We start from the raw sequence: 16,277 nt of genomic DNA, 5'->3' as shown, positions 1-16,277 counted from the left end.
TTGACAGGTCAGTTTGTTTGCTAGTCTTTGTGAGCATGTCAATGTTAAGGTCACCTCCGAGTACTAATGTATAATTATTTTCATTAACAAACCAAAAGAATTCATCTAAAAATTGAAGAAAATTGTTGATGCTGCCGTGAGGAGGCCTATACACAACAGTAAATAGAGAGTTTTCTGATTTTAAACACAGAATTTCAATGTCTTCACATCATCGAGACCATTCATCAATATACTGATAGCTGATACTTGTTTGCACATATATGCATACACCGCCGCCTCTTGTTTCTCTATTTATGTAGGCCACATTATACTCATCAGTATGCACAATATCGGTGTAGTTGCGGTACCAAGTTTCAGTCAACCTAATGACAGAAAATTTAAATTTAAATTCACCTAGAAAATTCCACAATTCGTCTTTAGAACGGGCTGACTGATGTGGGGATGCGCGACTCTCGCGCGTCCCCTGATATGTTTTTCCCACATGGCGCGTCTCCTGTAATCCGGCTTCGCCGCGTGGCCTGCGTGATGCCCGCGGCGGTCGATGTGGTTGGGGCGCAGTGCGAGAGATGGCGCGAGTGTTGCGCTGCTAACGCCGCCTCACGGCAGGGTTACTGGGGGCGCAGGGGAGAACAGGCTGTCTCTTTCCCGGCGGGTCGGCGAACAGCGTGGACGACCCGCGCGCCGCCGACCCATGCTTCTGCGAGACCGCCTCGCGTGGCCGCCTTGGAACGCGCCACCGTCCGCGTGACCGTACACGCGAACGACCAGGCGTTGGGATCCAGCATGGGGCGAACATATTCGCTCGCTATCCGGTCGCGGTGAGTCGGACTTCTATATTTGTCGCGCGCCCATCGGCATGTTTTGTGGATAGCAACTCGGCTAGCAGGCATTGATCTATGAAAGGTGCAATAAATGCCCTTGTGATTGTTTGCACTACTGTGTTGTCGTTCCTTCGTCCCAAGAGCACGGAGGAGAATCCCACACTGTATGTTCATATGCAGGAAACTCAGTCGATAGGCGCTGATGCGCAACAATCGTGCTTAATTCAGAGGGACTAGTACATTTCAGAGCCATTTTGAAACCTAATTCTCAGCAAAAAAAAAAAAAAAATACAGCCATTGCAATGTAGAAACAGTGCCGTTGGCATAGACGAATAAGATTCTATATATGCAAGACCAACTGCTTAAGAGAATATTAAGGGGAATTTTAATTTTTATGTGGGTGACGCCCTCAACAGCAACACTGTAGCACGCAAGAACAAATGAATGCAGCACTGATGTACTATAGACTCTAAATTGTTCAATATTGGTCAAAAGGTTAACGTTCATAAACAGAACTTCTGTTTCCGACAGTAGTTTAGAGCTCACATACATAAAGACACTATCAGGCGCATTTGCTAGGTACGAAACCACATAGATTCGGAAAATGTGCGTGGGTGTCTGAAGAATCGCGCCGTTAACTGTTTTAAAAAATATCGAGAAAAGCAAGAAGAACCATAGGTTCCTAGATTGTTTTTGAGCCATTCTATTTGTTGGCACCATGACATAAGTGGCGTTGAGTATGCAATAGCGGATAACCTAGCGCACCTTGTCTAGGTCCGAGTCACAGGTAACATGTAGGACAGGCGAATTTTCAGACTTCCGCATCAGGATCTTTCCCTGTGACACCCACACAAACTTCCATTCTTTTTCTCGCCTCAGTTGTCGAGCTCTACCCAATAGACGCTTGTTTTCAACGCACAGATGCTCATTGATATATACAGGATTACTCAGGATTATAGGATCCCTGTCACATGCTGGTGCCGAGTTCATGCTACGTTCAATATGAACAATGTCAAATTTTTCTTCTGTGCTGAGCACTCGGTGTTTTTTATCCCAGCTTTGGCATGACGAGAGTACTAGCTTTTGCACGACCCCACAATTCGCTCTGGCACGGCGCCAAAATGATGTTGAGGTTGAGGTTGATTTGGCTTCATGCGTGAATGCACAGGGCGCTTGGAGGCCATTCTGACCTCTGAGGCTGTTCTGCCGGGCCGCCTGTTGGGGACAACGCACCATCGTGATTACACGATGAAAAGTGGAAACACTGTATTAACCGATACGTATGCGATAAGCTGGTACTGTTTATGCGGATACAAATTGCAGTATGTTCAATGGCTGCTGAGTCGGGGATTTGACTTCACTACTTTTAAAACGGAACTGCTGTTTAAAAGGGTACAGTGTAACATTTTACTGTATTGCATGATGTGTTCAGTGCGGGCACATACTTGATTGGTCTTGTGGTGAGCCTTTGCCCACATGCCGCGACGGCCGCACTGTGTTGAATCCTGGGTTAATACACATGTGTTTGTTGACAATCCGTCTGTGGCGCCTTCTCTGTGCCATATCGACGAACCTGGCTGTACGCCCTTTGTGTGTCGGGGTGTGGAGGAGCATTGCGTCCTTTCCTGACCGCGCTTGCAGAGTAAGCCTTGCTGAAACCCGTCTCCACAACATATATATTATATCAGTTAATATTTGCATGGTATATGGTAAGCACGCGTGCGTTGGACCTTGTGCCAAATCGGCTTTTAGCCTGCGCCAGGACCTGCGCCGAAAGGCTATATGGCTGTTTCACCACTGCACACTATTGCCGGGGGAGAAAGATTCAGTGCATGCATTGACTGTGCTTTCGTCTGTCTGTAGAGACATGACAATGATTGAAATACAAACTGATCAGGTTGCAAGCAAGCGTAAGTGTGCATAGAAATATGTTGACAAAATTCGGCCATATTCTAAATCATCATTTCTGAGGATACTGCTATCCGTTTTTTAGTACTAGACACAACAACAGGCGATGGTGTGCTTGGCACAGTGCCAAGAATGCAGGCTCTCACATATGCTGATGCATCAGGCCCTAGTCACATGAAATCTTGCGAAAGTGAAGGTATCCCCGAAAGTGATAATGCGAGCATACAACTCGCCTTTTCTGTTGAAACCGGTACTTCAGACTCCTGTTTATTCTAACTTTTCGCGGTGCCTGACAAGTCTAAATTACCCATCAGCGACTAAATCCTTTGGAGGCTTAGCCATGCATAGTGTGCTTTAATATTTGACAGATAGTTCTTGTGAATTTAACAACATGTTCAGGTTATACATTTACCGTTTATAAGTTCTTTTTCATGTTCTCCTCACCCCCCCCCCCGCCTGGTTGTCGCTTCCTAAGAGTGTACATGAAGGTCACCAGCTTTTGAGGTGATTGACTTTAGTCTCGAGAAGATTTGCTTTGCAGCACTGAAAGGTTGTTCGTGGATGACCAGGCGAGCAGGCAATGCAGCACGGATGCTGCCATCGGAGGATAGAGCCCAGGGAGCGTCTCCATCTGTCGGAAATGACGACACCTGTATGGGCTCGATGATTGGACAAAAATGATGACACCTGTATGGGCTCGACGATTGGCTGAAAGTGATGTGACCCCGACGGACTGAAGGATTTATAAGCCAGCAAACCACCGGAAAGGGGGAGATGTTCAGAGATGGACTTATTGCCATGGGCTGCAGCGTATGATTTGCTGCTGGCTACCAATGGACTTTACACTGTTATTTTACTTGTTTCTCGGTCGTGTACGTAATGTAAATAACCCTTCCTTTCTACAGGTCCACCTCAACATCGACCAACTCCCGCCCAACAACGGGAAGGTCCAATACTGGCCACAAGACCGTGGTGAATAAAGGGTAAAATCAGACATCCACCCGTTCGTAGCAGTTGCTACAAAGGAAACCCATACGGGTTCCTTCAACTATGAAGCTTTTCTTTCGAGGAACCCGTATGGGTTTCCTTTGTAGCAACTGCTACGAACGGGTGGATTTCTGATTTTCCCTTTATTCATTACTTCTCTCCACCTTGCGGGTTTCCGCAGAACTACAACGTCAAGACCGTGGTGTGCTTTGCACAAGTTGAAATGCTTGTTGCAGATTTTTTTCCAAGGCAAGGTAGAAATTGATGCAGCGTGAATCAAATCAACTTGTACGAATGTGTTGTGTTGCCACCAAAACAGTGCTGTTTCATGAACATTGAATATTTGTGATGCCACAAGAAGTGGTCACTTCCCCATTAGGTGTAGCGCACTTGCATGGGTATGGCGCAGTGTTCAATATATCAAACGTGGCGGTGAACGGTAGTTCGATAGACAGGCTACAGTGCTATACTATTGCATGGTGTTTTCAGGGGCGTGTTAAGATTGTTCAATGTAGACAATAGTTTTATATGTCCGGGTTCAGTATACCCAGCAATGACTTTACTACGCTAGTTACAACACTTGTCCATTCACTCTGTTTCCCCATTATCAAATACTGTTTTCCAGCGTGTGCATATGCTTGCCTGCAACATGGTCAACGTCACACTGTCGCTGCCAATAGATGAAAGTACAGTCAATGTATGTACCAAATTTCATCTTCATTCCCCTAGCAACATAACAGAAGTCGACCACATCATGATAGCGAAATGATTGTGGGTCTCTTCGCAGCATCTATTTGTCCAGCGTTTTCCTTGCCTAATTGCCACCCTTGTTGGTGAAGACATCAAGGGTTGAGTTGGCAAAGTGACCTGAAGAGGTCACTTGAGGCAGTCACTGCCTCAAGTGACCTCTTGAGGCCACTTTGCTATTTAACATAAAAATGAACAAACTGTAGACACATAAAACTTGTACGTCAAAGCGCAACACATTTCTCCATGTTACAGTGACTGCAAAAGTGCACTTGACAACTTAGCAGTTTGGCTTGCCCTGCACATTGTGCGCGGTCGATGACTACTGGATTTACTAGCTTTCTCTAGTTTCTGTTCCGAGGAAGTGACATGGCTGATGACCATGCGGACAATGTATGAAATCGATATTTCTGCTCGCCTGAGTGGTTAAATTAACATGCACTTGACCACATGGAGTTCGAATTGTCTTTGTTCTGTGAGGTGTCCGAAATATTGGTAATTCTTATTTGTCTATGGCACCAGGTTCAGCGTTGCGAAGCTGTCTGAATGATCAAGCATGTTCTAATTGTTGGTCGGCAACATATTTAGAACTTTACACTAAGGCCTTTGGAGCTTATTGTTCTGAAAAATACATTTGTCTTGCCGCGGTGTCTACCAACCGGGAAAACCGAGAATTCTCAGGGATTTTGAGTAGTCTGGAAAAACTCAGAGAATTTGTGCCTCTGCCAGGGAAAATTAGCTGTAATTTCATTAAAAGAGTCAAAAGTCGCGCTAATGCTAGCTCGAGTAACAGAGAGGAATCGTAAGGAATCATCCTTGACGTCCTGTCGTCGGCTGGAGGAGTTGCCAGTGTACTGTCAATGAGCGACTTTCCGGTTTCCTGATAATTTGGACGGTTTTGCAGCACCACCCCATAGAGTCAATGTATCGGAACGTCTGAAATTTCGGACGCAAGAACTCTTTGCCGTCCGATTTTCCGGACGTTTTGCCGTGACTGCAGGTTCAAAACGACATTAATCAAAGCCACCACCGCTGCCATTTTGATTACCTTGCTGCCTCGAACTGGCGCTCTCGCATTCAGATCCGCTGGCAACCGTAGCCACCACGGGGGCAACGCTAGGCCTAGCTGCTTCGACATTCGCTATGAAGCTTGCCGTTGGATGCCGTGTTTTTTATTGAAAGAATTCGCTGGTCTCAGCAATGGCACGGGCTCCGCCTTTGTGGTCCTCCCGATTGGCTTAGAAGCTTGGAAAGCACGGTGCGTTGCATAATGCCAGTTCCCGAAAGTCAGCTTCGCATCCGTACACAGGTGTTGCTTGGTGAAGCATATGCAAAAGTATTGCAGTGAAGCATAAGCGTGGGAAGGGGCTATTGCCATGGGATACAGTATGTATTCATCATTTATTAACTTTTAAAATACCTTTAACAGGGCATTACATAAAGGGTGGAAGAGTATTGAAATAACATATAATGGAGCGAATGCTATTCAGTAATGAACCAACTACGTTACAGGTACAGAGCACACAAAAAAAAAGCGTACGGTAAAGAGCAGTGGAAAACACAAGGCGAAAATTATAACGCGTGCACACGGTATTTCCTGTCACAATACGAGCACCAATATGCCTAATACGTGTACCGACAGGCCTTCAGAGCGTTTTCAAATGTGCTTGTGGTGGTTTGAGCCCTTAAGGGCAGTAAATGACATGCATTTATTTTTTCCAACTAGCCGATTTTTCGGACGTTTTCGCGGTCCCTAGGGAGTTCGAAAAATCGTACGTGGACCGTGCAATTGACCAAGAAGATGCTTCAAGTGGTCTGTGGGGCGAACGAGTGGTGGAGGGAGGACAAGAACCGAAAGGACCTACACATTGAGGAATGAACGAGAAAGGAAGCGTGCTGCCGCCGTTTTGAAGGAGCTTGAGCTCAAAAAACAGTGTTGGCCAATGCCGAGATGCAGGTGTCCCTCATCCAAACCAATATAAACTCTTTAAAGCAATGAAACACAACACTGAGGTGTCGTGTGCAGGCTGAGAGTATGTCAGAACAGTTGAGGTTGACTTACAGACTGTTGAGAGAGAATCCCAATTGTGACAAAGTTCGGGCCTCATACCACTGAGCTTGCTATCAGTTGATAGAAATAGCTCATATTCGAAAAATTTGCTTCTGTATGTATCCCTTTTTTATTCGTATTTGAGAATGTCTGACTCGATTTGCATTTTTAAAGATATTTTATTTGCTGTGCATTTTACTAAACCCTCCCTTCCATTTTCTTTTTGAATGACATAAACACTACTACTTAGTATTCAAGTTGGATTAAGTCATTCTTTTTTTTTTAATTTCGTATGCTTACTACAGAGTGACAGTATCGGGAAATATGGTTTCAGCCCATCTTGACATGAAACATAGTTCTGCATCACTCAGGGAATTTTGCAGAGGCACTCATGGAAAACCTGGAAAACTCAGGGAATTTGGAAATATCATCTTGGTAGACACCCAGATTTGTCTTGCTTTATTATTCAAAACATGTTCAACATGCCAGTGGGGTTCCACCTGTATACATCTGCACTCTATCTGTTGGTATAATTTCAGCACATCATTTAGCTGCTTGTTTTTGCACTTCATCTGTATCACCATTACCTCTCATTTCAGGATGCTCTTGGCCCAGAACGTGTTGGAGAGGAGTGGGAACCGAGTGACTGGTTTGATGATTGAGTCAGCACTAGTGCCCCGCCCCCGTATTTTGTATTTTTTTACGGGAGCTTGTTTAAGCTGAATTTTCAGTTCAGGAGGTTTTCTATTTCCTTTCTATTTCCATTTAATTTCGTCATTTCTTGTACTAGTAGAGCATGACATGATAAAAGGAAGCCCCATGTTTGAAGAATGGACCATGCATATCTGCCCAAGCGTGCTTTTGTTTCGTTGTTTTAGACATGTTTGTTGTAAGAAACTCGCATAAACTCTGCAAGTTCGCACACGCTGATGCTTTATGACACATTTTCGTTCCACAATTCCAGAGAACTTGGTGTCAGCAAAACCAAACCACTTTTTTTCTCAAGGAACTGTCAACTGTGTTCCGTGCTTTATTACTACTTTTGCACTTGCGTTAAAGGTCACTAAGGGGTCAGTGTGCAGGTTCACATAGCTTTTCTTAGTGTATGAAAAGGCTAGTTTCGTAAGACAGAAGCCTTTGCTTTTTATTTTTCCCCACACCTGCCAACATTTATATGTGAAGGTGTTTTATTTCTCAGTTGTTCTGGATGTTGTTTGAGTGTCATGCGATAGAGGCTAGGCAGTTGGATGTCTAACCAACTCTGAATATAGATAAGTATTTTAGCTTTGTTGGCCTTGTCCAACACTGGTTCCACCGCGTGAACAGAGCCAGGCATTAGAGCTGTGATTGCTTTCCTCTTCCATTTTTGCTTTTAAATTTTGCATCGCTTTCTTTACTTCCTCTCGAACAAGGTATACACAGATTACATATCTAGGTATACATCTGTTAGGGTTTACCACCAATGTACATGCAGCCACTCTTTCATCCATTTTGAAATGTCTGTCATTCTGCCTTTTATTGGAAATTTGCACTGGAGCTTATCACTGTGTTTCACCTGTTCGGTTTCATTTGACTTCTGTTACTTCGTAGAGTAAGAGAAGAGCCTTGCATTGAATTGTACTGAATTCTGAAGTTTCTACTTATGTCTAAACTGACACTTGTTGCAAACAGTTTCATAAAGAACATAAAAACTTAATGTAATTTTACATCTAGAAGATAGCACCACACGAAAAATTCTGGTTCAAAGAAGTGTATGTGACATTGTATCTTGAGAATAAAGTTGTTCTTTTCTTTTTCTTTCACTTCTAAATGGCATCGGATAGTTCTTGCATGCAGAATATTGTGTCTATGGCATCTGCAAGCGTCCTTGTGCCCCTGCTAAATGCAGTTTTGATTGCATTAGATTCAGGCAATATAGACAAAAGTTGAAAAGTTAACATTCTGCTTAATGGCACTTGTAATTTAACATCGCCCCAACTTGTCCAGGTTTGGCATGGACGCTTCATACTATTGTAATTTGTACCATGCACATATTCCTACATGCATGGATGCTACGTAATCGTGTTGCATAATCCAGTCGTTTGGTGTACCCATTTCTATAGAGCCAATTCAGTTATTATGGAGTGCAGTGGTGGCGTAGAACTAGAGCATCCACCTCGCGTGCAAGAGGACTGTGGTTCGAATCCTTTTGCCGTGCAATTTTCCACGGGATTATAAAAAAGTCTACGCATTGATAAAATTGCATAAAAAGGCCTGGAGTGCGGCCTGATCCCGACGACCAGCACCGGTAATGCACTCCCTCACTAGAGCAGGATTGGCCACCCTGGTGCAGTACTTGGCCACAACCTCCTATATGAATACAGCAATCAAACCCCGGCCCTCAGTCCCCAGCAGCTGCATAGCAACTGACCATGGTGGCGGTCAGACCTGTGATGCAGCAGATAGTGCTAAGAATCTCTGGATCTGGACCGGCTGCCATTGGAATCTGAACCTGGCAACGTTTAACGCTAGAACGTTATCTAGTGAGGCGAGCCTAGCAGTGCTATCGGAAGAATTAACGGGCATTAAGTGGGATATAATAGAGCTAAGTGAGGTTAGGAAGACAAATGAAGCAAATACAGTGCTAAAAATCGGGCACGTCGTCCTGTGCTACCGGTGCTTAGCGGAGAGACGAGAACTAGGAGTCGGATTCATGATTAATAAGAATATAGCTGGTAACATACAGGAATTCTATAGCATTAACGAGAGGGTGGCAGGTCTTGTGAAACTTAATAAGAGGTACAAATACAAGGTCGTACAGGTCTACGCGCCTACATCCAGTCATGATGACCAGCAAGTCGAAAGCTTCTATGAAGACGTGCAATCGGCGATGGGTAAAGTCAAAACAACATGCACTATACTGATGGGCGACCTCAATGCCAGGGTAGGCAAGAAGCAGGCTGGAGACAAGTCAGTGGGGGAATATGGCATAGGTTCTAGGAATAGCAGGGAAGAGTTATTAGTAGAGTTTGCAGAACGGAATAATATGTGGATAATAAATACCTTCTTCCGCAAGTGGGATAGCTGAAAGTGGACGTGGAGGAGCCCGAATGGCGAGACTAGAGATTAAATGGACATACTCTACGCTAACCCTTGCATCATACAAGATGTGGACGTACTCGGCAAGGTGCGCTGCAGTGACCATAGGATAGTAAGAACTCGAATTAGCCTATACTTGAGGAGGGAACGGAAAAACTGGCACATAGGAAGCCGATCAATAAGTTAGCGGTAAGAGGGTAAATAGAGGAATTCCGGATCAAGCTACAGAACAGGTATTCGGCTTTAACTCAGGAAGAGGACCCTAATGTTGAAGCAGTGAATGACAATTTTATGGGCATCATTAAGGAGCATGCAACAAAAGCCCGTGGTAACTTTGTTAGACAGGATACCAGTAAGCTACCGCAGGAGACGAAAGATCTGATTAAGAAACGCCAATGTATGAAAGCCTCTAACCCTACAGCTAGAATAGAACTGGCAGAACTTTCAAAGTTAATCAACAAGCTTAAGACAGCTGTCATAAGGAAGTATAATATGGATAGAATAACATGCTCTCAGGAACGGAGGAAGCCTAAAAGCAGTGAAGAAGAAACTAGGAATAGACAAGTATCATATTTATGCGTTAAGAAACAAAGCCAGCAATGTCATTACTAATATGGATGAGATAGTTCAAGTGGCCGAGGAATTCTATAGAGATTTATACAGTACCAGTTGCACCCACGACGACGGTGGAAGAGAGAATAGTCTAGAGGAATTTGATATCCCACGAGTAGCGCCGCAGGAAGAAATAAAGAAAGCCTTGGGAGCTATCCAAAGGGGAAGGCAGCTGTGGAGGATCAGATAACAGCAGATTTGTTGAAGGATGGTGGCCAGATTGTTCTAGAAAAACTGCCCCCCCTATAGACGCAATGCCTCATGACCTCGAGCATACCGGAATCTTGGAAGAACGCCAACATAATCCTAATTCGTAAGAAAGGGGACGCCAAAGACTTGAAAAATTGTAGACCGATCAGCTTATTGTCCGTTGCCTACAAGGTATTTACTAAGGTAATCGCAAACTGAATCAGGAACACCTTAGACTTCTGTCAACCAAAGGACCAGGCAGGCTTCAGTAAAGGCTATTCAACAATAGACCATATTCACACTATCAATCAGGTGATGGAGAAATGTGCGGAATGTAACCAAGAGTTATATATAGCTTTCATTGATTACGAGAAAGCTTTTGATTCAGTCGAAACCTCGGCAGTCATGGAGGCATTATGGAATCGGGGTGTAGATGAGCCGTATGTAAAAATACTGAAAGATATCTGGCGGCTCCACAGCCACCGTAGTCCTCCATAAAGAAAGCAACAAAATCCCAACAAAGAACTGTGTCGGGCAGGGAGACACGATCTTGCCAATGCTATTCACTGCGTGTTTGCAGGAGGTATTCACAGACCTGAATTGGGAAGAATTGGGGATAAGAGCTAATGGAGAATACCTTAGTAACTTGCGATTTGCTGATATTGCCTTGCTTAGTAACTCAGGGGAACAATTGCAGTACATGCTCACTGACCTCGAGAGGCAAAACAGAAGGGTGGGTATAAAAATTAATCTGCAGAAAACTAATGCTTAACAGTCTCGGAAGAGAACAGCAATTTACAATAGGCAGCGAGGCACTGGAAGTCGTAAGGGAATACATCTACTTAGGGCAGGTAGTGACGGCGGATCCGGATCATGAGACGGAAATCATCAGAAGAATAAGAATGGGCTGGGGTGCGTTTGGCAGGCATTCTCAGATCATGAACAGCAGGTTGCCATTATCCCTCAAGAGAAAAGTATATAACAGCTATGTCTTACCAGTAGTCGCCTACGGGGCAGAAACCTGGAGGCTTACTAAAAGTGTTCTACTTAAATTGAGGACGACGCAACAAGCTATGGAAAGAAGAATGATGGGTGTAACGTTAAAGGGATAAGAAAAGAGCCGATTGGGTGAGGGAACAAACCACGAGTTAATGACATCTTAGTTGAAATCAAGAAAAAGAAATGGGGGGGGGGGGTGCATGGGCAGGACATGTAATGAGGAGGGAAGATAACCGGTAGTCCAAGAGAAGGGAAGCGTAGCAGGGGACGGCAGATAGTTAGGTGGGCGGATGAGATTAAGAAGTTTGCAGGGACAACATGGCCACAATTAGCACATGAGCGGGGTAGTTGGAGAAGTATGGGAGAGGCCTTTGCCCTGCAGTAGGCGTAGCCAGGGTGATGATGATAAATTCAGTTATATTGTTACGTAGGAAGACGCCGACGAAAAGCTATTTACAAGTATATTTACAAGGCAAGACGCCGCAGTTGACCAAGAGGCAACAGCCCGCGCTAGCTTCCAATCGTCGTCTTCGTCTTCTTCCTACTCGGCTCTTCGTCATTGGGAATACTGCCCCGTAGCACTACCCCCGGCGGCAAAAGCGCCGTCCCGGAGCGACTAAAGGCCGGACTCTGAAGCAGTGTAGTAGCTCTTGAGCCTACTGACGTGCACGACATCACTAGACACCAGAGTAGATGACGAGGTTGAGCTCACAGGAGCGATTTCATAAGTCACAGGCGTCACCTGGCGCAGTACGCGGTAGGGCCCTGTGTATCGCGAAAGGAGCTTTTCGGAAGGTCCGACGTGACGACAAGGCGACCACAGGAGCACGAGTGCACCAGGCGAAAACTGTACGTCACGGTGGCGGGCGTTGTACTGACGCTGCTGCGTGGTTTGCGAGTCCGTCAGTCGAGCACGGGCAAGCTGGCGTGCATGATCGGCGAGGGCGATGGCGTCGCGCGCATACTCGGTTGTTGAGGTCGCAGCAGGAGGAAGTACCATGTCAAGGGGCAAGGTCGGTTCGCGACCGTAGAGTAGATAAAATGGAGAAAATCCGGCGGTGTCGTGCCGGGAAGAATTGTAAGCAAAGGTGACGTAAGGAAGGGCAACGTCCCAGTCGTGGTGGTCCTTCGAAACGTACTTGGACAGCATGTCGGTAAGAGTACGGTTTAACCGCTCTGTCAGGCCATTGGTTTGAGGATGGTATGAGGTAGTCAGCTTGTGTTGAATAGAGCAGGAACGCACAATGTCGGCGATAACTTTCGAGAGGAAGTTACGACCACGGTCAGTAAGCAGCTGTCGCGGGGCGCCATGCACTAAGATAATGTCACGCAAGAGAAAGTCCGCGACGTCAGTGGCGCAACTGGTAGGTAGAGCCCGCGGGATAGCGTATCGGGTGGCGTAATCAGTTGCGACGGCTACCCATTTGTTCCCAGAGGATGACGTGGGAAAGGGACCGAGGAGGTCTAATCCAACACGAAAAAACGGTTCCACAGGGGCGGTGATCGGCTGGAGATGACCGGAAGGTAGCACCTGAGGCGTTTTCCGACGCTGGCAGGGATCACAGGCAGCAATATAGCGTCGGACGGAGCGAGCGAGACCAGGCCAAGAGAAGCGGCGGCGGACGCGGTCGTATGTGCGGGTTACCCCAAGATGTCCTGCAGTGGGTGCGTCATGCATCTCAAAGAGCACAGTCTGTCGTAGATGTTTTGGCACGACAAGAAGAAGATCAGGGCCATCAGGGAGGAAGCTCCTTCGGTACAGAATGCCGCCCTGGAGGACATATCGGCGAACGGATGAGTCGGTAGGTGTAGAGCGCAGACGCTCGATGAGTACTCGCAGCGATAGGTCTCGGTACTGCTCATCGGCGATGTTAGCGAAGGCAGACACAGAGAAAATGCCGTCGGCGTTACTACTGTCGGCGTCGTCAGGCTCGTCTACCGGGTAGCGAGACAGGCAGTCAGCGTCCTTGTGTAGTCGGCCAGATTTGTAGGTGACAGAGAACGAATATTCTTGGAGGCGTAAGGCCCAGCGACCAAGTCTTCCTGAAGGGTCTTTCAATGAGCATAACCAACAAAGCGCGTGATGGTCTGTGATAACGGAAAAGGGTCGGCCATATAATTATGGGCGGAAGGCAAGGCAAGACGCCGCAGTTGACCAAGAGGCAACAGCCCGCGCTAGCTTCCAATCGTCGTCTTCGTCTTCTTCCTACTCGGCTCTTCGTCATTGGGAATACTACCCCGTAGCAATATGTTTGAGGAGGAAGCTTAGTTCATTGCAGTTAGTCATGTTCCACGATCACTAATTGAAAGATTGCATCAATGAGCAAATCAGAACAAACGTTTTGTGAAGAATTCCATATGGAACCAGTACGGAAGGGTTCCTTATGGAAACAGAAGCGTCGAAGTTTTTTTCTTGAACAGTGACCCAATGTTTCAGTCATGCTTTTTCTACCTGGCGAGGCAGTTTTCCCATCAAATGCTAGAGTTCATTAGATAACATTGCTACTTGCAGTGGAATAATGTTAAGGGAAACTGAACAGCAGCAATATCTGTTCACACGAAGTACTGTGTATGTGTACCTGGATGTACGTCCGTCCGAGGGTCAACGTCATACTGTGAAAAGACTGCCTTCACAATTTGGCTGCAATGAAGACCGCTTCAGTAACACCTTTATTCGAGTGCGTTAGAGTAGACAGTCAAGACGCGGTTCTGCCGTCCGTTTGCTTGAGTTGCAGTGGATTGTGAAGGAACATTCTAAAAAATGGTAGCTAGTCCGCCATGCAGACGTTACCATTAAATGGACATTGAAGACGCATTAAATCATTTTAAACTGATTAATTATTGTAAAATTCTTTCTGGATTTGCATTAATTTCGCAGTGATAGTTTTATTATTAGAAGAGAAAATGGGTTGAAGTTCACTACGTTGATTTTTGCACCTAAACCCCTCCACTGGTACTACTGATGTGGGTTTCGAAGTTTTTAAAAAGATCTTTTGGATTGTGGTTTACTACAAGTTCTTAAAGCTTGTGGAGTGCTGGGCTCTTGCAGAATACAATTAATGTGGTCCATCTTTACTGATTAGAAATTAAGGTTTGAGCAGATGCTGTCAAAATCCATGATGTCACAGCAGCTGGTGCAGGAACTTCATGGCGGCATTGCCACCAGCCTTACGTTCTTACGTCTTTTCTGGCTTATCCATAGAATTATCACTGTAAGTGTGTTTTCTTTTTGTGTGCATTCTACAGTATTTTACTGTTGCAGCTCGAATAATTTTTCTTTAATGTCCCCTTAATATTGCATTTATACCGAAATGTAGCCAGGTAACAGCAGCACTAGTGATGTCTTCTGGTAAGGTTGTGCTCAACCTTATATGAAATTTCTTTATGAAGTCGGCAACTGCAGTCTGTGAACTGCTGCCATGAAGTTTTCAGCAGCCGTAATTTTGCTGCCAAGAACCCCCTCCTGTTGACACACAACATAGCAGATTCATGTTCAGAACTACATTGCGGCACCGCCAGAATGGCCCAGAGTTCTGGGTTGCATCTGAGATTTTCTGGACAGTTGGCACAAACCTGAAGGGTTAACTGACACGTCGGCTAATTTGGCCACTTTGATGGAGCTTACTTGGGTTCACTGTATACCAGAAGCAGACGACCAGTCCAAATCGGGAGTCAACACCATCAATGTTGCACCCTAACTCCTGTTTTCCATTGCCTTTTGCCATCACACCAACACCGTCTGTGGACCCTTGGGTGGGGGGCCGTAATTCAATGTTTTTTTTCCCTCATTCACCTGTTTACAGAATACCGGGGCACCTCTACAGGTGTGCAAGTTCTGCAGCAGTAGTTTATTTTTCTGCAAGATTTCTGCACTTGCTCCGGCTTTCTCAGTTGCCTGATATGCTGCTATTTGGGAGGGTCGAGGTAGCAGCATACGAGTCGATGTGACTAAAAATTAAGCAGTGCCCTGCTCCTATGTGACCACATACTATATTCCAAGGTCACGACACTGTATTCTCCTGGGAAACGAAACCAAAACTGGTTGTAGAAAAGCTATTAACTTTGCTCTTTGGCTTGTCCCTATATTTTCTAGGGTTCAGAGGTGAAGGACCTCCATTTGCAGCAATCAAATGAATGGTGGAAAATAAATGGTAGAAATGCTGGAAGAGGGATTTGTGTTTCTGCGCAACAGAATTATGTTTTCTTGTATATTCAAACTACAATCCTAAGCTATCATATCTGTAGTTTGTAAGCGTACCTTACTATTTTTCTGATACATATTACTTTGGGAAATTCAATTAGCTCAGTAACGCCTACGCGCCACGCGGAGGGCCTGTGTGGTTCGGAATGATTTCTCGCTCGCAAGACTACCGGGCACCGACACCGGGTTTTATTGCAACATGGCGTCCTTAATGCTATTACATTAAAATATGTTTGTAGCCTTTTAAGGTAGCAGGATGACCCAGACGTGGATGTTATGTGCTTATTTCCAAGATCGCTCATTATTTTTTCTCCACGCATTCTGTGCTGCCAGCTCAGCTACGCACAAGCTGAGCAAAAAACGCTCTCCCCCATAGCACCTAAGCGAAGACAAATCTTGAAGACCGAAAGTCCCCACATTTCTCACAGAACCACTGGTCCTTACACATGCGCAGAAAGAGCGGTTAAATCCAATTATGATGTGCTCGTGTTCTTTCTGGAGTGCGTTTGTGATGAGCAGCTGATTAGTAGTGCTCTTGGATGCGCACGGCATGCATGGCTCGTGCAAACAGGACTTGACAATTGCCTTTGAGAGTAATTTTATTTTGCTGACTTCGAAGGATATCCACGTAAAAATGGTGAATTCCATACTGGAATAATTGCAGAAAATTTTGCTAGTGTGAGCC

General features: G+C 45.5%; 1 protein-coding gene across 2 annotated transcripts in view; it reads left to right on the top strand.

Annotated features, from left to right (window-relative positions):
- LOC142583061 (uncharacterized) overlaps positions 1-7,269 on the top strand; it is a 31,451-nt gene extending 24,182 nt beyond the window's left edge. For both annotated transcript variants that reach the window (XM_075693342.1, XM_075693343.1), the window contains exon 4: positions 7,113-7,269. In XM_075693342.1, the coding sequence (XP_075549457.1) occupies positions 7,113-7,175 (63 nt within the window). In that variant the 3' untranslated portion in view covers positions 7,176-7,269. The remainder of the gene's footprint in view (positions 1-7,112) is intronic.
- Positions 7,270-16,277: the final 9,008 nt, after the last annotated feature.

This window comes from Dermacentor variabilis, chromosome 5 (assembly GCF_050947875.1).
Source record: "Dermacentor variabilis isolate Ectoservices chromosome 5, ASM5094787v1, whole genome shotgun sequence".
Classification (NCBI taxonomy): Eukaryota; Metazoa; Arthropoda; class Arachnida; order Ixodida; family Ixodidae; genus Dermacentor; species Dermacentor variabilis.
Note: the sequence above shows the minus strand (reverse complement) of the source record. Positions and strands in the feature narration are given on the sequence as shown.